The sequence below is a fragment of the Aristolochia californica genome, unplaced genomic scaffold (genome assembly GCF_029961685.1).
Source record: "Aristolochia californica isolate CCGP_79_NKW_82.1479 unplaced genomic scaffold, dmAriCali1.0.hap1 SCAF_5, whole genome shotgun sequence".
Taxonomy (NCBI): Eukaryota; Viridiplantae; Streptophyta; class Magnoliopsida; order Piperales; family Aristolochiaceae; genus Aristolochia; species Aristolochia californica.
This window is the reverse complement of record NW_027182214.1, coordinates 41211673-41237787: the sequence shown is the minus strand read 5'-3', so window position 1 is coordinate 41237787 and position 26115 is coordinate 41211673. Positions and strand designations below refer to the sequence as shown.

General features: G+C 36.3%; 2 protein-coding genes across 3 annotated transcripts; both read left to right on the top strand.

Moving 5' to 3' along the window:
• The first annotated feature begins 46 nt into the window (after positions 1–46).
• LOC137965975 (chlorophyll synthase, chloroplastic-like) lies at positions 47–10022 on the top strand. The gene is made up of 15 exons (XM_068812396.1): positions 47–376; positions 460–504; positions 612–703; positions 1170–1257; positions 1942–2027; positions 2123–2209; positions 7256–7321; positions 7410–7493; positions 7595–7656; positions 8334–8409; positions 8499–8561; positions 8717–8798; positions 9198–9274; positions 9453–9500; positions 9625–10022. Exons 1-15 carry the CDS (start codon positions 262–264, stop codon positions 9685–9687), a joined length of 1134 nt encoding a protein of 377 aa, XP_068668497.1. The 5' UTR covers positions 47–261; the 3' UTR covers positions 9688–10022.
• A 1474-nt stretch (positions 10023–11496) lies between these two features.
• Positions 11497–22024, top strand: LOC137965888 (AMP deaminase-like). 2 transcript variants are annotated; one of them, XM_068812267.1, is made up of 21 exons: positions 11497–11722; positions 12060–12476; positions 12945–13132; positions 14222–14429; positions 14759–14937; positions 15068–15119; positions 15252–15379; positions 15489–15668; positions 15919–15986; positions 16087–16229; positions 16580–16641; positions 16944–17057; positions 17208–17348; positions 19707–19859; positions 20021–20074; positions 20170–20280; positions 20380–20553; positions 20628–20708; positions 20798–20896; positions 21044–21197; positions 21313–22024. In XM_068812267.1, exons 2-20 carry the CDS (start codon positions 12110–12112, stop codon positions 21110–21112), a joined length of 2571 nt encoding a protein of 856 aa, XP_068668368.1. In that variant the 5' UTR covers positions 11497–11722; positions 12060–12109; the 3' UTR covers positions 21113–21197; positions 21313–22024. The 2 variants fall into 2 exon arrangements, with proteins under 2 accessions (XP_068668368.1, XP_068668369.1); XM_068812268.1 differs by lacking the exon at positions 11497–11722 and having other exon boundaries at positions 11797–12476.
• The last annotated feature ends 4091 nt before the right edge of the window (positions 22025–26115 follow it).

The following is a 26115-nucleotide window of genomic DNA, read 5'->3' as shown; positions in this document are numbered from 1 at the left end:
GATTACCATCTCGTCAACTTTTTTATAGCTTTCCACGACAGAGGACACGTATTCATCTCCTCGTCCTAAATACGATGTTTCTGCACTTCGGAGGTTACAACTTTTACTTGTGACGTGCCCTCATATGATTGAGATGTACTGCATTCTTCTCTGTTTCTCTCTCTTCCGTCTGAATTCATCCTGCATCGAGAGGGGCAGTTGCAGCATAGCGCTCCAACTCTATCTACCTGTAAGTGAGTGAGAGAGGCGACAGCGGCACCAATGGCTGCTTCACTTCTCAGCAGCAGTTCCTCCGTTTCCTTCCCCGCTCACCGCCTCCACCTCCATGCTTCAAGTTCAACCACTTTGCTGTGTCCTTCTTTTCTATCTCTGCCTAGTGAGTTGCATATTTTGAAACCGTTTTGGTTGTGTTTCTCCTCATTTAATTTAATTTCCAAAGTAATGTAGTCGAATTTGTAGGGCGGAGATTTTATGTCAGAGCTGCTGGTGCTGACGCCAATAAAGGTCCGTCTATTTCTCCTCATGCTAGTTCTGCTAAAATCTTGACGCGGTTTGTACTTTTCGTTGTGAATGTGTTGAATTGGAGCTCAGAACGGGGTTTCTTTGTATAGCGGTGAAATCCTCGGCTCCGGATACAGCCCCTGCAAAAGATGGTTCGAGCATTAATCAGCTGCTTGGGATAAAGGGTGCTGCCCAGGAGAGTGTGAGTTCTGGAGTTTTACCGTTTTTATTTCATTATTCTTATTGCTCCAATGATGGGGATCATAAATGTAAATGTGTATCTTTCTCTTGGTTTTTGGATTAAGTTGTACGTCTTTCTAGTTCTGGTGATCGTTGTGTGAAGTTTTCGTACTGGAGCCTTACCCGTTCCAGTGGGAAGTTTTCATGGACATATTTTAACTTCTATTTACCATATTTTATTCATTTATTGTATAATTTTTACTTGGCTATAACTGGATAGTTAGTGCTCTTCCCTTGGAGGTTCTCTAGTGCACTTCTCTTTTGCTTATCAGCTTTGAAATTTCTTTCTTGAAAGTTTTTTTAATGTATAGATTTGATGTGATTCATTTTTGTTTTTTTATGCAAATGTCACTTTTTTACTGTATCCCGTGGCAGAATTTGCTCATATATAAATTACGTACTGATGTGATTTTTCCTTTTGTGCAAAGAACAAATGGAAGATTCGACTTCAACTCACAAAGCCTGTTACATGGCCTCCATTGGTTTGGGGGGTTGTCTGTGGGGCTGCTGCTTCAGGTATCCGATCTTGCTTCCATGTAATTTGCATCAGGTGATACCCTTTAAGCTATTATAATATAAATTATGGTGCTACCTATGAATTTTTTTATGTGGTGGACATTAGCAAGCTGAAAATAGAAGATTAGATCAGGGCTCAAACCCCATATCTTGTGCTATTTAAGGAATAGGCGGGTGCTCTACTGCAAGAAAATGACCTGTGTAAAAGAATCAGAACCTGCAAGTTAATTCTTCTTTTCACATTCGGTATGAATGACTGAAATTCCATTGAAAATGGTGACCGTCCCTCTAGGGGCTTTTAATGAAATCTCAACCTTTGGGTTCATCTGCTTTTGATGATTATATCTTAGTTAACGAGGCCATCATGTCAATCTTTTTTCTTGAGAACTTCTACTGCAGCAGATATTTAAGCTTTTGCCCACAGACCTATGAAACACAAATTACATAAGATTTATCAACATGATTAAAAAAGTTAACTTTCTTCCACAGCTCACGGAGCACAATCCAAAGGTGGTTATTTTAGGTTGACATTTGGAATATATTTATTAGGATTGCCATTTTGAATGATTTGAAGGTTGAACGTGCTGCACTTGAGTAGGGTGCCAGCAATTTAGCATCAATCTCCTGCTGATTCAATATTTGGATAACCTACAATCCTTCTTCTTAGTCCTGTTCATCTTCCAGGAAATTTCCACTGGAGCTTTGAGGATGTTGCTAAATCAATCGTGTGCATGATAATGTCCGGGCCATGTCTCACTGGCTACACACAGGTTACCGCTTGTAGAGAGTTGGCCCATAGTCTCTGCTCTCTAGCATGGATGATTCATTCTTGATCTGAAAGTTAATACTGTTCTTTTTTTTGTAGACTCTTAATGATTGGTACGATCGTGAGATAGATGCAATAAATGAACCTTATCGTCCTATTCCTTCAGGTGCAATATCTGAGAGTGAGGTATGTGTGATCTTTTTGGTAACTTAATATCTGAGAGTGACGTATATGTGATCTTTTGATAACTTAATATCTGAGATTAAGATGTGTATGATCTTTTGGTAACTCATCATCAATATTATAAATAAAAAAGGATTGTCATTTCAAAAATAAGAAATAAAAAGAATTGGCTTTTAACTTCTTGTGAGTCTTTCATCTTACCTTTGATTACTGCTTTCTCTTAGTAGATAACTGTTCTTGCTTGTTTAATTTGCTTGTTTGAAGTAGTTTTGTTGAATTTATGGAAAAAAAAAAAACTTCATTGACTTTATGTAATCAGAGTAAATGAATCTCTATTTATAATAGAGGAAGGTAGTAGAGTCCAATTACAATTAAACTACCTTTGTCCCAATTATACCCAAACTCTAACACTTAAAAAGATAAGGCCTAACATAATTAAATAACCCAGTATAAATAGAAGACTAACATGACTAAAACACCTTTAAAATGAAACTCCTTTGTGAGACTTGCTTCCATAATAATTCTGGCTCTGTTAGACTTCTTATTGTGTAAGACTTCTTATGCCACCTCACGCGATCATGGTGGGTCCCATATCTTATGGGTTTGGGCCCATCTTCCAACACTCTTGAATATATGAGCCTTCCTTGGTCTTATAGGCTTGGGCCTATCTTCCAACACTCCCCCTCAAGCTGGGGGTGAGAGAACATCATGAACTCCCTGCTTGCTACAAATGATGTATAGGATATTCTAGTATAAACTGGCAATCCTCCATATCTTCCAACATTCCCCCTCATGCTGGTGCTCTCTTCTATGAGGCCCAACTGGCATAAGATAAGTGAGAGTAAAATCACTCCAAGCCGTATGACATCGCTCCATACTCCAGTCATAACCCATGCTGGATGTAGGACACACTCCTATCTTTCACAGGTAGTGGGTCCATATGTAGTGCTCAAAAGTGTAGTAAAAACTCCTCCATCACAGTGTCCCTCCACAGGACAACGACTCTCAAGTGATGGGAATAACAAATGCCAATTAAGGGGGGTAACATATATATAGTAATAAGCTCCTCTATCACGGTGTCCCAACCCGGGCACTGACTCTCACAAGTAGAAATGGGTGATAAATGCCTGTTATTCACAAGACGGTGATAAAAGTCGTGATACGTGATAAATGCATGTCATTCACAAGACGACAATAAAAGACGGGATAAGTGGGTAATGCCTGTCATTCACAAGATGGCGATAAAAGACCCACGGGTATATATATAAGTCTCAATGGACTTGAAACACCCTACTATGATGGACTTAAACTCCCAACCAAAGCAACACGCAAAAGGTTGGCCCAAAGATGTATGTGAGAGTCAAATAAAGGATGGTAGGAAAAAGGCTACAAAATAACCAATAAGTAATGGGTAAAGAGGAAGATAGGATGTTGAGGCCACCACTTTTTCAATAATAATGCTCATCCAAAGAAACACAATAGCAACAACTGAAATGGGCTTGGGCCCATATAACACGAACCAAAATAATAAAAATCCTTGTAAAAAGGACCCATGAAATAATCCGATGCAATATGTTGAAAATACCTCAAAATAATAATCCAGCCGGAGAAAGAGAATCGAGTCGAGTCGAGTCAGGTATCACCAATAACTACCACAATTATTACTGCGAGTCAGGATTCTTAATCTTTAATTTTCTTTGCTGCAAAAAATTTCTTTTTAGATGCAAATGCTTCGTCTTTTGTGCTCCCTCTTTCTTGAATATTTTGTTCACATAAAACTTATCACAATATATGGAATAAAATACCTTTTTCTTGTACTTCTTCTACTTCTCCCCCTTCTCCCCCTCAACCTGGGAGGTAATGACAATGTTCCCATCTTGAACCAAATAACACAGATGTAGTAACTGAAAAAAAGGGGTAAGTGAGATATTTTCCTAATATAGTTGATCAATAACAACAACTCAAAAAGTGATGCAAAACAATCGGTTTAAATTCGGATTTTTCAATGCAATAGGATACCAGTATGACCTTTGATTCTTCCAATGCGAATATATCCTTAAATATAGATAAGATTGACATGAAATTTCCTCCTTCTGAAACTATACTTAATAACTTTCATCCAAGTATAAATTCTCTTCATAAAATATACTTCTATTCAGATATATAATCTGATAAATTTTGGTATCTACCAAACTAAATACTCTTTCCCCTTTTTCAAGCATGACCATTGACTCTTCCAAGATCAATATCTCCATATAAAAAATTCAGATCGAGAATTGGTTGAATAGGTAAGAAAATATACATACAGATCTTTCTTTCGATATATAATTCTGCTTATAAAGTCTCGTTCTTGATAGCATAAAATGGCTCGGAAGTTGAAACTTTCTACAACTACACGAACCTCTTTGCAATTCAGATCGAGAATTGGTTGAATAGGTAAGAAAATAAACTTACAGATCTTTTTTTCGATATATAATTCTGCATATAAAGTCTCGTTCTTGATAGCATAAAATAGCTCAGAAGTTGAAGCTTTCTACTGCTGCACGAACCTCTTTGCTGCTTCAAATATCTATTTCTCTTTGTAGATAACTCTAATTGCAAAAAATTGTCTTTCCTTGGAAAGTAGACTTGAATATCTTTCCGTCAATATATTATATGCAATATTAAAAGCTCAGTATAGAGGTGAAAACATAAAGCAAATAACGGGTATAGGGACTGAAAAAAAGATAAATACGAACCTAAACTGCTAGAGATAATAAATCAGAAAAGATCACATTACCTTTGTGGGTTGACCAAGTCAACTCACAAAACCTACTCTGATACCATGTTGAATTTATGGAAAAGAGAAATACTTCATTGACTTTATGTAATCAGAGTACATGAACCTCTATTTATAATAGATGAAGGTAGTAGAGTCCAATTACAATTAAACTACCTTTGTCCCAATTATATCCAAACTCTAACACTTAAAGATAAGTCCTAGCATAATTAAATAACCCAATATAAAAAGAAGACTAACACGACTAAAACACCTTTAAATTGAAACTCCTTTGTGAGACCTGCTTCCATAATAATTCTGGCTCTGTTAGACTTCTTATTGTGTAAGACTTCTTATGCCACCTCACGTGATCATGGTGGGTCCCATAACTTATGGGCTTGGGCCCATCTTCCAACACTCTTGGATATATGAGCCTTCATTGGTCTTATGGGCTTGGGCCCATCTTCCAACACTCTTGAATATGTGGGTCTTCCTTGGTCATGTGGGCTTGGGGCCATCTTCCAATAAGTTTCTTTTGCATCTTTGCTTAAAAAATTATTAAACTTCTTTTGGTATCTTAAGTGGCTTTGTTTGTTGAAAGAAGAGGCAGAAGGGAGTCTTTTATTATGGTTTTCTTGATTGTATTTGTACTTCGAAGCGAAGCTAGTTGGTCTTCTAGTTATGATAATTAAAGCAGGGTTGAGTGCCAAAATAGGTTTTATATGCCCTTGAACTTTTTTCAAAAAAAATATGTCCTTGAACTCCTATACAATGGAAAGCCAATACATTATGTGATTGTATGATCTTCTGCAGAACCATATGGCTCATCAGAATGGAGATTTTGGATAAGTGATGCCAAATCTTAAAACTGAACTTTTACAGATCTGTGTTTTATATTTTTAAGTTTACCAACTGTTTGTTGTTAGAGGTTGTTTGCTAAATGACAAGGATGAGCTCACGTATCACTTCTTACACTTGATGATTGCTAGATCGTCCACCAAAACTGTCACTCATCTGGCATATATGTGGTCAGTAGATGAAATCATAGAGAATGGCTTCAACCATTATACCATCAGTGGGGCATTAAGTATAAAATCTAGGTGTACATGGATTAACTTATTTAATACAAATTAAATTGGTTGGCTGTTTCAAATAAATTGAATTGATTTTTAAATTACTTTGTGAGCAGCTTTCTTTTCATCCCAAATAATTTGCAAGATACTGAATTCTCTGCTCTTCATTTTGCATGAATACCTAGCCAGACTCAATTGCCATTCTGGGCTCACAAGAGTGTCCTTTGATTTGCATAGACAAGAAAAATAGATCAGTTTAGGCTGGCATGTTTCCACCAGATATTGAGGGACCAACCAAGTTTTATTTCTTCTTTAACAGGCTGAGCTTTTGAAGTCAAAATGTCCAACTTGGTGTGAAAAGACTTGTTAGCAAATTGATTTGTTATGTAATCAGCATCTCGACACCCCTTTCTCCCTGGAGATAGATCATGACTTATGATTGAGCTGTTTGTGATGAATGAATTTGGCATGCACATACTATCCGCAAACCCCTTCTTTTGCGAAAACTTTTCTCAACTGTTCAAGGTCGACTATCAAAGAAAAAAAAAACTGTTTGAGGCACTATGCAATGTTTATGTAGCACTTTTGTTATAAGATACGAAAAAGGTTTTGCTGAAGTTGGGCCAATTTCACATCAATGACTACCCAAATTTAAGAGGTCTTTTTCTATATAATATGCATCGAAAAAAACTGTTCGAGGCATCTCTTTGCAATTTTTATGTAGCACTTTTGTTATAAGATATGACAAAGGTTTTGCTGAAGTGGGGCCATTTTCACATCAATGACTACCCGAAGTTAAGATGTCTTTTTCTACATAATATGTATCAGATCTTTCCAAGCCCAATCTGAAAAAATCTTTCTGAAACAATATCTTTCATTCTCCTTAACTAGTCTGGAATGTCAAAAGCACAAGGTGGGGCCTTTTTTATCCTCAAACTCTGCGCCCAGTGTTCTAGCCTAAATAAAGCCTTGCCCAAGACATGGGAAGATACACACATGCACACTTGTACTCACTACAGTGGGACTTTTTACCCTCCAACTCTGCCCCCACACACTGTCAGAGAGAGAGACAGTCTAATGAAATAAAAAATTTTGTTCAATATAGAGGTTCAGTTTTTTTCTCAAACTTCCTGTGACAAGTGAGTGGATCCCCAAGGTAGACTTTTAGAAAATCTGAAAAGAAGTTTATTATATTTTTATGTGGGTCATCTGTTTCAGGTTATAACACAGATATGGGTTCTTCTTTTGGGAGGCCTTGCATTGGGAGGTATATTAGATGTTTGGGTAAGTCTTTAACTTATGACATGATTTCTTATTGATTCCTCTGAATGATTTAAGTCACCTTGAGTGTTTGAATTTCCTTACATTTCAGGAAGGGCATAAATTTCCTATAGTTTTTTATTTGGCTGTGGGTGGATCCTTGGTGTCATACATATATTCTGCTCCACCTCTGAAGGTCTGCACATTACTTGCTGCCAATCATGTTGTTGAGAATCTGAAACCATTCCCAATAGTCTTTCAATGAATTCACTCTTCAGTATTTTCTGTATTTTGCAGCTCAAGCAGAACGGATGGATTGGAAATTTCGCTCTAGGAGCAAGCTACATTTGTTTGCCCTGGTATGAGCTATTTCTTTAGAACATTCTAACTTTCAAGTATTAACATGGTTGAATGAGTGTAATCTTGCAGATATGGTGGCTATTGCCTTATACTTTGCTAGTCTAAGATATCATGAACTATAGTAAAATAAATAAAATAGCTACACCAGTTTATGACAAAAGAAATCATAAATTTATGTAGCTCTTTTATTTTTATTGTCCAAAAAATAAGTAGATATAGCTACATCAATTTATGACTTTTTCAATTTACAATTGAGGGAAAACAATGAATTTTTTTTATATTTTCATAATTTTTTCAATCTACTTTTAAGCCAAATTATTTGAAGATAAACATTCAAAGAACAAGGTTTAGCAATGTCTTTGTTTCCATTTTTTAGTTTCATTATTGCTGATATTTTCTTTATTTATGATCTGTTATGTAGTTGATAAAAATGAATGGATGGCAAAAATGCCAGCAAGAAAAGCCTCACTGAGTTTCAAGATCAGGATTTATGATCATGCCTATCTAGCAGTTGCACGTTTTCACTTAATGATATATATTACACAAAGTTGTTCAGCCTATCTCCATGATTGAGCCTAGCCAAAATTTTATTTTTGGGAATCTGTGTGCTGTAAATGTGTTACCATGGTCATTTTGAGATCCATTTACTCTTCTTCATTGTATTAACTGGTAATAGGTGGGCTGGTCAAGCTTTATTTGGATCACTTACTCCGGACATAATTGTGTTGACACTCCTGTATAGTATAGCTGGGGTATGCTATTCCGACTTATATATGGCTTCACTATTTAACCATGAAAAGTATCTGCTGGTGCTGATATAAATTTATTCCTCATGATTCAGCTTGGAATTGCCATAATCAATGACTTCAAAAGTATTGAAGGGGACAGGGCATTGGGACTTCAGGTCTGTTTCCTTTCTTGTATCTGTTATTATTAGGCCTGCTAGGGGCCAACATCAGTTCAGTGGCACTTAAAAAATGAAGGTGGGGCAGATTTTGATTAACTTACTAATCTGAAAGTTAACACAACATTCATGTTTCTGATTGCTGTTTCATGCAGTCACTTCCGGTTGCTTTTGGAGTTGAAACAGCCAAATGGATCTGTGTTGGTGCTATTGACATAACACAATTGTCTATTGCTGGTAATATGCTTTTCTTATAATTTCCTGTATTATTTGTTTGGTCACTCCTTCCATATCTGCTTTCATCTTATTCTACTCCAATTTTTGCTGACAAGGTTTGACAAATACATATTTGGTATTTATTCTCTTTAAAATGCAAATGTACAGGTTTTTAAGTAAAGCTGCAAGGATATTTTCATAACAAATGATCGCAATTGATGAAAGAAAATACCCATTGGCAGTGTTGTTCCAATTGTTTTTTTTTAAACAGAATTCTGGTTTTCAGATATCTTTCAGTCATCACATCTTTACATGTATCCATCAACAAGATTCTACTGTTAAGAAAAGAACAAAACAACGTATATAAATGCATGTGCATTTGTATACCAAGTTTTACATGGTTTTCCATGGAAATTGCAGGTTATCTTCTTGGTGCTGGTAAACCAATTTATGCGTTGGCTCTGCTAGGTCTAATTCTTCCTCAAGTGTATTTTCAGGTCAGTTCATGGGTAGAGAATAGTATTTGCCCCAGTTTTGATCAGGTTACTTTTCTATCATAAAGTTTCATGAGATCTGAGATGGCTAAGCAGTAAAATTGCAAAAGGATAGCATTGTGAGAAATGTAATTTTTTTGATACAAGTAGTACAAACCAAAATATGATTCCTATTTTGCAGTTCCAGTACTTTTTGAAGGACCCAGCAAAGTACGATGTGAAATACCAGGTAGACTCCCTTTCTCAAGAACGATGAACACATAATCTCATTAATTAAGAGCTCTAAACGAGGAGCAAATTGTCTCCATCAAACTCCGAAAGAGTATTTAATAAGGGTTCCATCTCATGTGCAGGCTAGTGCACAACCATTTCTTGTACTAGGTCTCTTGGTAACAGCTCTTGCAACCAGTCACTGACTTTCTGCACAGGCGACGGTAGTTGCTGCAATTTTCTGCTGTGTCGGTTGCTGGATCCGGCTACCGGTGGAATGAAAACACCAATCAACTAGCTTCGGGCGAGGAGGGGAATGGTACAAGTAAAGAGTATTTTTGTAATTAGATTCAAGCTTCAGTTTTTAACTTCTAGTTATTTCCATCAGGTGCACCAAATTGATCAGAATATTATACATATAGGTATTTCAAAAATGTTCAATCCATGAGTAACAATTAGGGGATGTTAAAAGGGGACAATTTGTGTATAAAATGAGGTGAAGAATTGTTGGAGCCTATAATCATATCTAATAGAAAAGATCCTTCAATCCCTTCTGAGTCATTTCCAAACAAGATAATATCATCAACATATGATCACAATTATTTCTATAAACCCAAATCTTGTCTCAACATTGCTAAACTTCTGAAAAAGCTCTCAGATTTTGTTTATGCCCATAAATAGTTTTCATCCGACGACACCCCAAGACAGCCATAAGGTGAGTCCCAAAGGCTCCATGAATTCTCGCATCCTCCAGTGGATTTCGTTGCCGGATCGTCCAAAAGCGCGCATCGATCTTTTGCAAATTCGATACAGATATGCAGTCAGGAGAAAGAAAGAGCATTAGGGTCGCGTGGTCCTCCCTCCCCACTTGTGATGCAAGCTGAGGAGACCAGAACCCGGTTTCTTCCTCCATTTGAGACGATATTCTTGATGGTCATTTGTAGCAGAGAATCAGATGCTTAACCCCATCAAAGGTCCCAACTCAGCTCTTCGATTGTTTACATCGAAAGAACGAAAAGAAAATCAAGATTTCTTTCTTCTGTAAATCGAGATAAACCTGTTAGTGGCGGCAGCTGTAGTATTGTGGTTTTTAGTGTTTACAATGAAAGAATAACAAATAAAAATGAGGAAGGACAGCGACTCCATGGAGCAAGCAGACAGGAGGAGGCGAAGTCTTGAAAAGATTGTACCTAAGATACACAATTATTTCAGTCGAAAGAGGGTGAATGAAGTGGGGGGTTGACGATGACAAATCGGTACGAATTCCCGATAATAAAGCCGTGTGTCACTCCCACTTCCTCAATTTAATCCCAACGTCACATCTTCTTTCCATGAATTATCGGGCATGTGAGAATTGTAAAAGATAGTGGAGATCCTCTTCGTGTCGTTATGGGCTTTTGAGGCCGACGGGAGATAATTTGATGAGTCTGTGATGTCGATTGCTGATGGAGACTCGCCTTACTCCGTTCCTTAATTTTTTGTGGTTCTTACTGTGAAATGGTTTTCTGGCACTTCCCAGTTTCCGAGAGGAAGAGGAAGAACTGAGGAGAACCAGATGGTTGATGTTTGGAACATAACCAGAAAAAGAAGAACATCAAGCATCAAACTGACTTGGTTTGCTGTATTGATTCTCGTTTTGTAATATTTTTTTTCGTTCCTGATGTTTTATGCTTTTGGTTGTATAAAAGAGTAATGATAAGGCAAATTACCATTCAGTGGAGATCACAAACACTGATGGAATAATAAAACTTAGATGAAACTTTTCAAGATTGTCTTTTTGTGCTTTTTTGTACTACTTTTGGTCTCAAATCTTATTATCTTGGCAGTGGTGGGTTACAAACCATGTGGGATGTACAAACTGATCCACTCATTCTTGCTTTATTCCTTTGTACCCTAATTGAGAATAGTTGATAATGGTTGAGAATGGGAGAGATAGGCACTTATAACCAGAAGCATCTCCTTGTGAATTTCAATTTTTTATCCACCTGCTTGTTTCTTGGATATCCTCTTATCTTTGGTACTAAGAAAAGACAGCCTCCACTTTCTCCTCCCCTCCACTTTAGCTCTGTGTGACAAATAAGAATTTATTTTTAAGTACATTCAATCAATTAGAAAGAGGTAGGCTTCTTTGTGGTGGGTGATCGAGAAAAGAAGCCATGGCAGACAAATGCAGAAGCTCAAATGACTCCCTAAATGCAGTTCTTATCTTTACTATTATTACTAAGCAAGTTGGCCAGCGTGGTGAGTTGATGGGATGATTGTCTGATTAATTTATCGGCAACGATAGATTATTTATTGGATGCAGTATCTCTTGCGACTTGGATGCTTGAATTGAGCCCTACCCCATCTTATCAAGAATCCAAACTCGACCCTGAAGTGGATTATAAAAATCGAATTAGACAAGCCATTTTTCTTTTTAGTTTTATTTTTCTAAGATTTTTGTTTCTAAAGTATGTATCCTGCCTCTGTGCACTGTGAGAGTTCAAGATTGCAGTCCTTGCCCCTCTCTATAAAACTCCTATAAATACACATGGTTAAACTCGTTCTTCTCTCTTCTTAAGCGCGGCTTTTTTGGCAGTGCTCTGACCAACGCAGGACGGGAAGCTAGCAGGAGAAAAGCGGGCGCAAATGGACAGTTATGCCCTTCACCTCGCCGTGGCGGCGCTCTTCGGCGCTTCCTTCGTCGCCGTCTCTGCTTTCTACATGCACCGCAGAACCCTAACTCAGCTGCTCGAGTTTGCCCGCTCCGTCGACAAGGACCGGGAGTCGGACGACGAGCAGGACCGCTCGCTGCATTCGGGCAGGACAGGACGGAGGAATCGCAACCACCGTCGGAAGGGGGGACCGCAATATCGACGGACCTCTTTGTCTTTGCCGGACGTCACGGCCATGGCCGCCGTAGCCGGGGAGGAGAAGCCGAACGGTCCTTTAATAGCGGAAGACCGGAGCATGTCCATTCCGGCGGGGCTGCCCCGCCTTCATACGCGTGCGGAAGGTATGCAATTTCGTGATTTCTCGCCTGAGTGAAGATGTGTAGAATTCAGTTGGATGAGTGAATTTCGCGTTTGCAGCGTTTACTGTTTACAATGTCAGAAATGAAAGATTTTTTTTTTGTAAATTATGTTTAATGCATAAAGTATATTATGTTGGTACGTTCAAAGGCAAAGACATTGATAGTTCAGCCACAATTAACAAATTAAGATGTTAGATGTCCTTGAAATTCGCTTGTAGATATGAAATAGGTGTTTCTAAAGTGAATGAGTAATTACAGGATTCAATTTATGTTTCTACTAATAGCATTATTATCTTTTCTTTGTATAAGTGGCAAGCAAGAAAGTTGTCTACTAGAAAAAAAAAAAAAAAAAACTGAAAGAAGGGCCATCGTTAGCATTTTGTGACAATTCAATATTTTTGTTTATATCAATTCAATCTTTGCTATTTTACAATGTAAATTGTTTTACAGGAAGCAGACAATCTATAGGTCGAGCAAGTTCAGCAAAGAGAACTGGTCATGTTATTAGACCACCTTCTCCCAAGTCACCTGTGGCTAGTGCTAGCGCATTTGAGAGTGTAGAGGGATCTGATGAAGAAGATAATTTGCCTGACACCTCAAAACTAGATAATCCTTTTCTGCACAACAATGGGAATGATGTAGGTTTCCTTGGGCTTCTATTTCACTTAACTTTCAATTGCAGATGCATTTCTTTTTGCTTATGGTCATGAATGGTCTAGTTATCTATCTCTTTCCTTTTCAACTCTTATTTGTGGGCTTCATTATCCTCAACACCTTACCTTGTTTAATGTGGGAGTTAGGTGCATTTTCTTTCTTTTTTATCTGCACCAATCACCAAAGTTGTGGTTAGCAATTTTGAACTGTAGCAGATTTACTTGAAAAACACTTTTACTCACTACGGATTTTCTAAAAGAAAAGGTTGTGGTGAGCAAAAGTGTTTTTAAGCAGTTGTGCTACAGTTTATCAATCGTTGTATAACTGATTTCTTTTTGCTATTAAGCAACTTTTACCTATTGATCCTCAATCAAGATTTAATACTCAAGTTTTAACAATTGTTGGGCTTTTGGATGATCTTTTAGTAGGAGATTTCTTTAGTGATCTAAAATTTACTTTTATTTTTGTGATTAATGGATAATATTGCAGCAGTTTAAGTTGCTGGAAAATTATGATTCATTTGGAAAAATTAGTACAGTCTGAATAAATAGAACTCTCTGTGCCACAGTATCTTCACTCTTGCACTCTCTGTGCCACAGTATCTTCACTCTTGCATGATAAAGATTTCTTTTTCTTTCTCCTCCTTCTCTCCCTCTTTCCCTCTCTCCCCCTCGCCTCTCTCCCTCTTCTCTCTCACACGTTTACTTCTGGGCTTCTCCTTCAGAATTACAATTGAAAAATTTTCTGCACATATCTATGGCAGGGATCTCCTGCATCTTCTATTATCTTGATAAAATTCAATATTGCTTGCAGAAAATACTATTATATGAAGTCAGGTTAGCAATTTTTCCTTTTGAACAAAGAACTCTCAGTGCCACAATGGTTTCTCTGTTGCATCATGGTCAATTTCTTTTTCTTGTCGCTCGTTCTTTCTCCCTCTTCTCTCTCACACATACTTTCTCTCTCACTCTCTCATAAGGAGTTGGACCTGTACAAAATTATAGCTCTTTGCTCTTTGGTCAATGTCCTTTACCTCTCCATCTGATAGGTCTCTTTGGATGTGTCATCTGCAGGAGGTGCAGTGTAATGGGATATATCAAGATCTGCCTGATCATGTTAATGTTAATGGAGAGCAAAAATCAATTACTGCATCAAGCATGATTCGCTCTCACAGTGTATCCGGTGATTTGCATGGTGTTCCACCTGATCCAGTAGCAGCTGATATCCTGAGGAAGGAACCAGAGCAGGAAACTTTTGTGAGACTGAAGATTACACCTACTGGTAGTAACTCTTCGATCCTTTTCAACTGTAATATGAGAAACTTGTCTGGAACTTACAGAGCTGTGAGGTTTAAACTGGAACATTTAAATTGATTTTGCTTATCTTGAAGATAACTAAATTAATAGGTGACAGGTTAATTGGTCAAAATCTTTGTTAAGTCTGATGGATAACTCTTTCCATATACTGTAAATAGATATAGATAATAGAGCAAAGCAACTGCTTTAAAATCATTCTAAAATAAAGAGTACTGTTACTATTAAGATTAATTTGGATAGAAAATTTAATTATGGAGATCCTTACTTCATTCTTTTGTTTTTGTTTACTTTTAGAGGTGCCATCTGCCGATGAAGCAGAGGCCTACATGGTTCTCCTAGAATGTCTTGATTTGCGAGAGAGCTATGTTTTCAGGGAAGAGGTAGCTCCTTGGGAGAAAGAAGTTATCACTGAACCTGGCACTCCAAAATCCAACCCGAATCCATTTGCGTATACTTCTGAGAAGAAAACTGATGTGAGTTTATTATTATTATTATTATTATTATTGCTTTTTCATTTGTTGGATAATAATGCCTTTATGTGTGATGGAATACTAGCTATTTAGCTGTGAGTCAACTGAGATGTGCTTTTGGTATCTTTCTCAGCATCACTTTCAAATGGAAGATGGAGTAGTTCATGTTTATGCCAATAAGGATTGTAAGACACCAACCTTATATACCTTTTGTCAGCTTAGGTTATTTCATAATTGTGTTGTTCATTCAATCTGAAAAATGTGCTTTCCAAAAAAGAGAAAAAACTGTGTTATTCATTCACTTATTTTTTGTTCAGCAACTGAAAGGCTTTTCCCTGTTGTGGATGCGACAACCTTTTTTACCGATCTGCATCGCATCCTTAAAGTAATTGCGGCTGGGAATATCCGAACACTGTGCCATCATCGCTTGGTCCTTCTTGAACAAGTAATCCCTTTTATGTGTCTCTGCTTGCTTTATTTCCAAACCAAGCTATACTTCAATTTTTTGCTGTCCTTAGTTTGTCTCTTTATCTTTTCATTTCTGCATTTTTTAGAAATTCAATCTTCATCTGATGCTCAATGCGGATAGAGAGTTTCTTGCTCAAAAAAGTGCACCTCACCGTGACTTCTATAATGTTAGAAAAGTTGACACACATGTTCATCATTCGGCTTGCATGAACCAGAAGCATCTCTTGAGGTTTATAAAGTCGAAATTGAGGAAAGAACCTGATGAGGTACTCTGATTAATTTATATACACAATTGTGTGGTTTAGACTATTTTTAAATCATTCAATTATTCAAACAAGAAATTGTTCTCCCGGGGGAATGAGATTCCAACCAGACATTTTAGAGGTCAAAATCTCATTCGCACAAGTTAAAAGTACATTTTCTTGACTACAGTACAAAATATTCAATTATTATGACTATACTTAAAGCACTCAATTTTAGGAAAGCTTTTTTTTGTAACCATATGGTGTTATGCAGGTTGTGATATTTAGGGATGGGACATATCTAACACTGAAAGAAGTTTTTGAGAGCTTGGACTTGACGGGGTATTAAAAAATTTGTAGACTAAACCAGTTTTATTATGTTGGTCTCTGTTTTTAAACTCAAAGATCTCAGATTAATGTCTTTTTGTTGTAATTGGTTTAGGTATGATCTGAATGTTGATCTGTTAGATGTTCATGCTGACAAAAGTACATTTCATCGATTTGATAAATTTAATCTCAAGTATAATCCTTGCGGTCAGAGTAGGCTCAGGGAGATTTTTCTGAAACAGGATAATCTTATCCAAGGTTTGGTCTACACTTATCATATCTATCATTATGGACTTAAATTTCTGTATTGCCAGCTCATTTTTAGACCTTGCTATGTTGATCAATAATCTTATTTGGATTGCTTTTATTTTCTTATTTTTATTTGATAGAGTAATACATCAGAAAACATTGAACAGTATCTGGTATTACAGATAGACAACAATCTTACTTCTGTGACACTGAGACAAGTTTTATGTATTGTGTTCCTGTTACATGTTAATACTGGGAAGTTCAATGTATAATATCTTCACATCAATTGACAAGCTGTGATCAGAAAATGCTCTCTGGATATTTTAGTAATAAATTTTATACAATTTCTTGTGGAATAGGTCGTTTCCTCGGCGAGCTGACAATGCAAGTGTTTTCTGATCTTGGGGCTAGTAAATACCAGGTGCTTTATTTGTTGCATGGTTATATTTTGTTCTCATTATGGATCTGTAAATGGATTATGTTCATGACTGTTATTTATTATTCAGTGAAGCAAGTATTGAGAATTATCTTATAAACATTAGCAATCTCTTATTTTTATTTCTTCTGAGTCTCCATGTGCAAATTCAAACTTCTGGGTCTGAACAATATTTCCTGATGTATCATTTTTGCTTTGTGGTGAATTTAATCATTTGAAGCATTTTTTCCCTTAAGTTTACCTTAAGCTCTCTCACTACAGGTTGATGACTTTTTCTACTTTTTCAGATGGCAGAATATAGGATATCGATATATGGTAGAAAGCAAAGTGAGTGGGACCAACTTGCTAGTTGGATAGTGAACAATGAGTTATACAGTGATAATGTTGTTTGGCTGATTCAGGTAACATTTTAATTTAATTTTCTGGTTAACTTCTGGTTATAGACTGATGCATATCTCTTACTTCTTTGCAATTTCTTTTCACTTTTAAAATGAAGACATTATAGGGCTTGTTGGAGCTTATTTTTAACATACTCTGTTTTTGTATTTCAGCTTCCACGTCTGTACAATGTGTACAAGGAAATGGGAATAGTTACTTCTTTCCAGAACATCCTTGACAATATTTTTCTTCCCCTATTTGAGGTTACAGCTGATCCTGATTCGCATCCACAATTGCATGTCTTCTTGAAGCAGGTTTATCTAATCTCTGTGCTGCTATTTTATTTATATTTGTGATTTTTCTTATGATGTTTTACAGGTTATTTCTAACTGCTGTCTTTATTAGATGCAAATGTCATATATCTATATGTGGCCATTTAGATGCTATATTTCCATTTAAGGCCTGATCCCAAGTACTTCCAACAGAAATCTGTAATGTCTTTTCAATTTTTCAATAAGAAATTCGCTATGAAAGAAAAGGGTGTCCACTTTTCCCTCTTTCATGCAGAGAAAGAGGTGGGGGGTTCGTGTCCTCCTCTATTTGTACAGAGATGTGCTAATGTATAATTGCACATTGAAGGACAGTTAAATTGCTTTGAAAAGAGAGACAGTGAAGATTTCTATAGATTCTTAGAAAGGAGTCATGTCTTAATAGGTCATGGTTGCAAATCCTAGTGAGCTGATTCTTGTGTCAGATCAGACATTTCAGATTTTGGGCTATTTAAGGCAAGATCCAATACCATGTCACACGAGCCTGGATTATTGTTCATTTTGAGAGGGGTCCATATCACATTGATTCTAATTGAACTAATTGATAAATGCAAATGAAGAATTAAAAAAAAATCAAGAACAGAGATAACCCTACATCAGTTGTGAGCCCATTCACAATCATGTTAAAAGATGTGTTGTTGGGAGTTGGATGCCTTTTTTTTGACACTGGATCAATTTGATGGCCTGAATTGGCCACATCTAAATAATTATAAACAAGTTTATAGCTATGAAGAGAGTTCACATGTGTGTGAGATTGTTGAGAGTAAACCCACGTCAGTAGTAGAGTGCTTCATGACCTTGTTTTCCACTCGAAGCTTTGGTTCTTGAGTTGGATGCATTCCTTCTTCTTCATTATGACACTTCTGTGACTATGCTGCAAGAATTGCCCTAAGATGAGGATCTCAATCTGAAAAGTAAAATAAATGTAAAAACTTCGTGGCTAGCTCATATTAGTGGGAATGGGATTCAGATCATTCGATTTGGGAATCCATATTTCTCTTGGGAACTTATTGTGCAATTTCTCTGCCTTGAACAAATGGAAACCACCTACCAGGAGTTCCTTTCAAAAAACAAAACTTGGTACCATCTGATTGGTCTTTCAAGGTCTGTGGCAAATTGTTTGGGTGGGGGGCTGGGGCTATCTATATATACATATTTAGTGTATTTCAAAAGGTGGAGGGTATATTTTTTAAACCAAATTTGCCCTTGGGTAAAAAAAGGAGCATGAAGCATATGTCCAAAAAGTTGAATGTAAAGAGGACTTCCTTGTCTGTTCACAGAGATTTATTCTAATGTGAACTTGGATGAAGTAGTTTCATGTTAATTTAATGAACTACCAATTTCACTGCTTCAACTTTATGATTGTCATAGGATACAAAGCAAAATTTGTTAACATATTTAAGGATTTGGGTAAGGTTCCTTGTTTATCTGTATACTGGTCATTAAATGGGCATTTTGTACCAGATTATCCAACTAGTTACATTATGAAGAATTTAATACCAGTCATTATGTTTCTTTAGTTTACATGTAGTAGATGGCTTGATTTTGTGAGGTAATTTACAAAGGATGAATTAGTTATGTTTTTAATTAATATTTGTAGGCTTATGTAATTTTAAAAATTATTTTTGAAGTTCATGATGACTATTTAGAGCATTTTGCTTAGTTATTAAGTTTTTGATTTTGAGATTTATCCATTTACCCACTTATTTGCTGACTCATTTGCATGTCAGTAATTGTGTAAATAAATAGGTAAACAGGACCTGTTCTGATTGAACGCTTACTGAAAAGGCATAGGAGGATTGGAAAACCTATCCTTTTTTAACCCTATTTTCTGTCCTCTATAAGGAAAATGAAGCCATTTTTGTAACAGATGCTAAGAGAATTTAAAATCCAAAACTGAGAAAGTTTCCATACTTGTTTTCTATATGTAGTGACACAACATTATATTCCAAATGAGGGAAAGGAGGCTGGACCAACCTGGTTGCACCCAAAATTTTCTTCTTTAATGAAGTTACGTTATTTACAAGAATGGCATTTCATTCATTATATCAACAACAATGCCATCATCTCTATTTTATCATTAAAAATAATTAAGAATAAGAAAAAAATCAAAATAACATCAACTATGAATGCATGGGATATGAAATAAAATATAGAATAAGAATAAAAAGTCAAAAAAATTCAAAATCTATGATTAAAATGATAAATGGGGTTATCTAACTTATATGGACTTAGGGTTTATAATCCTTTTTCCCATTCCAAATTGTTACTTTTGCAATTTAAAATATGAAACATCTGAAATGGCTTGAAACATGATTGTTCAACTCAAGTTGTCCTTTTCAGGTTGTTGGTTTGGATTTGGTGGATGATGAGACCAAGCCTGAAAGACGCCCAACTAAACACATGCCCACTCCTGAACAGTGGACAAATATCTTCAACCCTGCTTATTCATACTATGTCTACTATTGTTATGCAAACCTGTACACATTAAATAAGGTATTATTCTTCTTCACAAAGGAGTTCCTCTTTTTTTTTCTTGTTTAGCATTTTGGTTTCTATCCTAAAGCAGAGGAAAAATGTTGTTTCCTTTCTTATTCCTGAATGCCTGAAATATCGCAATACTTCAAGAAATACTAAAATTGTTTGACATGTGTCAGCTTCGTGAGTCAAAGGGCATGTCAACTATTAAATTTCGCCCTCATTCAGGCGAGGTATTTTCCGTGAAGCGTAATGTTCAGCTGTCACATTCATTGTTATCCATTTTCATTTTTCCTTGCGGCTATGTCATGTGGCATACTATTTTCAGGCTGGAGACATTGATCACCTTGCTGCAACATTTCTTACTGCTCATAATATTGCACATGGAATTAATTTGAGAAAATCTCCTGTGCTTCAATATTTATATTATCTTGCACAAGTATGTTATCTCTGCCCCCTCTTTCACTTTGTTTTTGTGGAGACTTTCTGTTTGCATATCTAATTATAATCAACTGACAAGGTGATATTTTGGTGGTAGATTGGGTTGGCTATGTCACCGTTGAGCAACAATTCCTTATTTTTGGATTATCATCGCAACCCGTTTCCTATTTTCTTCTTAAGAGGTCTTAATGTTTCTCTTTCTACTGATGATCCTTTGCAAATCCACTTAACAAAAGAACCACTGGTGGAGGAGTACAGCATAGCTGCTTCTGTGGGTCTCTAGCCTCCTTCTTGGTTTCCATCTTAAGTGAAAGTCTGAAGCTTACTAATCCGTTTTGCAAACAGGTGTGGAAGCTGAGTTCATGTGATCTATGTGAGATTGCTCGAAATTCAGTTTATCAATCAGGCTTTTCACATGCTCTCAAGGTACGGAATCTGAAAACTTTATAAGTGGCTGTCTTGATGATGTTGATTATTCTTGCTTGAGTCCCAGCTATTTAATTTTCTGTTGTCAGTCTCATTGGATTGGGAAGTCTTACTACAAGAGAGGTCCAGATGGAAATGACATTCACAAGACAAATGTGCCTCATATTCGAGTTGAATTTCGTGACACAGTATGTTATCAGCACCTGAACCCTTGGGAATGCGGGAATCTTCTTAATTATATTGCAATATTACTTTTATATCCTTTGAACCTTTAGGTTGCTTTTTATTAAATTTTTTAGTATCCATTTGAATGAATTTTCTGATAAATAATGCAGATATGGAGAGAAGAGATGCAACGAGTGTACTTAGGGAAAGCTAGTATCTGTGAAGAAATAGATAACTGAGGTGCTAGAGGCATAGTTATTAAGTTTGATGCTCAAAAAGATCGTGTTCCCACAAAATACCCTGTTTCTATTCCAAGTAGTCATTGTAAGTCTCTCGTCAGAAATCACCCAATCAATGAAAGGGAATGAAAAAAAAATCATTAATCTTTCTTGAGCGATTGAATTATTATAAACATGGTTGTCCATTTATCTGTTTGCAGTTCTTTGGCTCGGAAAGTGACTCCCAGGGCCCTTGTGAAATGCTCTCAAGCTGGAAGTCCTTCCCATGATTGCGAAGGATAAGCAAACAGGGGATGTGCAGGTGGCCAAGGAACGTGTAAGATAACTGTAAGATAGAGATCTCAAATATTTCAGAGTTCAGAGAATGAGCAATTTTATACACTGCGAAGGAAGATGACCAACAGCCATAACTGTAGTGGCTTGATAAACTGAAGGGAGTTTGCTTGAAACAAACTGTTTGCTTGTATCCTCTATATGGATAGTTCCCCGTATATTAATGTTGATGGATATTTTCTGCCATTTAAATCTCCAAAGATGGATGGGAACAAACCCATTTCAGCAGCATATTCTTCTCACCAATGAGCCATAAAAACAGCATTTCTGTCTGTTCTTCGTTTCTTTTCGTTTGCAAGAACTGTTTGGGCTTGATGCCGGAGAAAGAGGAGGAAACTAAGCATTTTCCATTCTGTTTGAAGTAAAGAGGGACTGGAGTTTATCCCATTCCCTGACCCATGAAAGAGGGAGCTGAAGTACTACCAGTTTTTAAGGATACATCCATTCTGCATCTGGGCATCTGATAATCCATTCTGAATTACCTTGGAATTAGCCGATTATGTTACCGGATATTCTATGTTCTCATATTTGAGTCAGGCTAATTTTCAGAAGATGGAACAGGAGATAAGCAGGAACTAGTAAAAGCAGGACATATATATATATATATAAAAGGATAAGTTTCGTTGCTAATTTGAAATTTGGGTTCATCACATCAGTTTTTCCTTTCTTATCATTCTTTAACAAGATATTTAACTGATGGAAAATTAGTTTAAGGGGGATTAAGTCATCAAGTGTAAGTGAGGGGTATTTTTATGATCATACTAAGCCTCTTAATAAAAAGAGATGTCAATCAAGATATTTCTCTTATTCTCTCTTTTCTCTTTCTTATTTCTTTCTTCATCTCTTTTATAATTCTTAATTTTTTTTCATATTATCAGAGCAATAGATCATATTTGGGTCAACTTCTTTGTTGGTAAATAATTTTTTTTATTTTTTATTATTGGTTGGTAAACACTCAAGTTTATGGGATTATTTTCTCTAAAATTGAAGTTTAAGTATTGATTTGAGTTGATTGAAGTGTGCATATAATATGGCTATCCTAACTATAATTTTTGAGGTGGGGCTCACATCATTGATTTGTGTTCCTATATGAACAATATGGTTGATTCAGTTGAAATATATACTGCAATCCGAGAGGTTAGTGGGTTTGATGGGAAAGATAATCAATTGTTATTATTTCTAAGAAATTGATAGGATCAATCTTTCTCAATTGAGCCAAATAAGTCAAAGTGTATTTGGAGATTAAGAAGAATACGAAGTTTATTCGAAATGACCCCCCCGTGTTCATACCAATGATGATTGGGAACTAGAAGACAACTGAGTTATGACTTGGATTATTAATGGTATTGACTCTACACTAAGATCTAGAGATAGTGTCATTAGAGTCTTTGCATGCTCAGGATAGCAATCTATCTGATAGATTGTATGAGTTGAATACATATTTCTTTGCCTTGAAAAGGGGAAATAATACAGTTATAGAGTAATATAGGGCCTTTTTGGGCATTTGGCAAGAGATAAATGTGTATCATCCGTTCACTACAGATGAATGTGAATTAAAAAACAACAGAATCAACTACTTCTAGCAAAGTTTTATTTATTTATGGTTTGAGTGCTGAATTTGTTGGAGTTAAGAGCTCAGGTACTAGCCTCAGATGAAGTATCTATATTGTCCACCACGTTTAATAGAATTATGAGGGCTGAGAAGTCAATTGTATCCAAAGGGGTAAAGGTGTTAAGATGATGGAATGACTGCACTTAATACTTCCAATTCTATTCCTGGTTCTACAGACTCCTCTAGAGGTCGTACAAGTATTGGCAGAGGTAGAGGTAGAGATGGCTCATGTCGATATAGAGGCCGAGGTGATGTTGAACATTAGAGGAAGTGCACCCATTATGGGCGAACCAACCATTATTCAGATAGGTGGATTAAATTTGGCAAGCCAACATGGGCTAACTCTGCTCTTCATGATGGCAGTGGGAATGTATCTGATGTTGTACCTCCGATTACACTTGGAGGCCTAGATGAGATGGAACACTTATTTCAACATCAGTAATAGATTGTGCAACAAATGGCTTCAATTCCCTCCTCTTCAGTATCTGTGGCTCATGCTTCTGTTCCTACTGCTACTTTGGTTATTTCAAATATGTCTGCTTTCCATGTGCTACTTTCGTCATCCTCAATTTTTGATTCAGGGGCCACTACACATATGTCAGGTACATTTACTGTTTTTTTACTTGAAGAAGTCCTTGAATAGAAAACATGTCAATCTAGCTGATGACTATATTTCTTCGGTTCAAAGAGTTGGTGTTGTCACTCTTTCGCCCTTTTTATCTCCTCAATCAGCCAGCCTTAATTTCTAAATTTTCATTTCTATTTCCTATCAGTCAATTAGCTAAATCAATGAATTGTTCCTTGACGTTCTATCCCACTCATTGTATTTTTAAGAATCTCGTGACAAAGAAGACGATTGGTTCTACTCGTGAGAGAGATAGATTATATTATTTAGAGAGCCACTTGCCAAATAATAATCTACACGTGCTACACTCTGCAGTTCCATTTCTATAGTAGCATATGAGATTAGGTCATCCATCACCAACAAAACTGATTCAAATGTTTCTAGAATTTCTTTTGAGTCTTTCTTTTCAGTGTAACTCGTGTCAACTGGGCAAACATCACTGAAGTTTGTTTCCAGTCTCACATCATAAGACCAGTCAGTTATTTGAGATTGTACACTCAGACGTATGTGGTCCTTGTCCTATAACTAATCTTTTTTATTATAGGTATTTCATTTCATTTATTGATAATTTTAGTGGATGCACTTGGATCATCTCTTTAGGGGGAAGTCTGAAGCTTTTGATGTATTCCAACTTTTTTAAATGAAATAAAGAGCCAGCTTGTTGCTTCAATTCATAATTTGCATACTGACAATAACCTTGAATAAATCAATCACAAATTTGATATATTTTGCTAAAGTCAAGGGATTATTCATCAAACTTCTTGCATATTCACTCAAAAAAATTGAAGTTATTGAGCGTAAAAATCATTATTTGCTTGAAGTTGCTCGTACTATGATTATTCATATGAATCTCCCAAAATCATATTGGAGTGATGTTGTTCTCAATATCTGTTTTTTATAAATGGGATGCTTTCTTCTGTTCTTGAAGGTGAGATTCTTATTCAAGACTTGTTGCCCTCTGTTTCATTGTTCCCTATGTCTCCTCGTGTGTTCAATTGTGTATGTTTTGCAAATGTTTTGGGGCCATCCACAGATAAATTGTTTCCTCGTTAAGTGTTTTTTCTTAGGGTATTCTCAGATACAAAAGGGATACAAGTGTTTTTTGTCCATCTATTAGAAAAAAACGCTTTTATATGTCGATGTTATATTTTTTGAGGATATTCCTTTCTTTTAGTCGACTTTTTTAGTAGTCATACCTTCTATTTCTTCATATCCTATATTAGTTATCCCTCTATCGATTTATGACAACATTCAATCTTCACCAAAATGTCACTATTGAGAAACCATTGCAGGTCTATCAGTGTCGGCAGGTGCCTCCTCCTCAGCCACCAGATTCCTCTCTCATGGTAGGTCATGACTCTAATTCATCTAGGGATCCTTATGTAAGTGACTTACACCTTCCTTTGCCTTCAAAAGGATGTCAAAAAGGTACTTGTTATCTATTATCTCATTTAGTTTATTTTAGTTTCTTGTTTGAAAATTACAAAACGTTTGCCTTTGTCCATTTTTGCTTGCATTATTCCTTCTTCAGTGCAAGAGGCTCTCTATTCTCTCGAGCAGAAGCAAGTCATGGATGTTAAGATGAAAGTATTGTTAGATCGAGGAACTTGATAGTTATGTGATTTACCTCTAGGGGTTGCAGTTGTTGGCTGCAGATAGGTGTATATAGTGAAGTATAAAGCGGATGGATCTATTGAAAGGTATAACGCTCAGTTGGTGGCTAAAGGGTACATACAGACTTATGGTGTTAATGTGCTTGAAACCTTTTCTCCCTTTGTCCAATTATATTTTGTTCGCATTTTGGTATATATTGTAGTGAATCAAGGATGTCTTTGTGCCAACTAAATATCAAAAATAATTTCTTGTATGGTGATCTAGAAGAAGAGGTTTATTTGGAACAACCTTTGGTATATGTTGCTTTGGGGGAGATGCATAAAGTATATAGACCAAAAAAAACTATTTATTACTTATGGGCTTGGGTTAAAAATTTTAGCCAAGTGGTGATGTCTATAGGATTTTTTAGAAACCATTGTGACAACTAATTGTTTGTACTAAAGAGACCATCTGGGGTTATAGTATTGTTAGTGTGTGTACATGATATACTTGGGCAGTGATATTTCTAGCTTTGAACAAGTGAAGTTTAGCTTAGCAACACACTTCCAAACTAAAGATCTGGGCTACTGAAATATTTTCTAGGGATTGAAGTGGCAAGTAAAAGACTCATGTTGATAGAACATATAAGCTACAAGAATATGGACTTTTGGGAGCTAGACTGGTTAATACTCCAATGGAAGTTGGTCATGATCTCCATGATATTTAGAATACTCTAAATGACAAGACAATGTATCTGGGATTAATTGATAGGCTTATATATGCAACAGTCACTCGACCAGATACCTCATTTACAATGATTGTAGTGAGCCAATTTATGTA

What these genes read in the sequence shown, in the direction of transcription:
- LOC137965888 (XM_068812267.1), top strand. Translation starts at nt 12,110, where the DNA reads ATGGACAGTTATGCCCTTCACCTCGCCGTGGCGGCGCTCTTCGGCGCT. An exon ending in GCTTGGTCCTTCTTGAACAA is followed by an intron (nt 15,380 to 15,488) that starts GTAATCCCTTTT and finishes TGCATTTTTTAG; the next exon opens with AAATTCAATCTTCATCTGAT. An exon ending in GAGTTGAATTTCGTGACACA is followed by an intron (nt 20,897 to 21,043) that starts GTATGTTATCAG and finishes TAAATAATGCAG; the next exon opens with ATATGGAGAGAAGAGATGCA.
- LOC137965975 (XM_068812396.1), top strand. Translation starts at nt 262, where the DNA reads ATGGCTGCTTCACTTCTCAGCAGCAGTTCCTCCGTTTCCTTCCCCGCT. An exon ending in TTCTTTTCTATCTCTGCCTA is followed by an intron (nt 377 to 459) that starts GTGAGTTGCATA and finishes TCGAATTTGTAG; the next exon opens with GGCGGAGATTTTATGTCAGA. An exon ending in AGGGTGCTGCCCAGGAGAGT is followed by an intron (nt 704 to 1,169) that starts GTGAGTTCTGGA and finishes TTTTGTGCAAAG; the next exon opens with AACAAATGGAAGATTCGACT.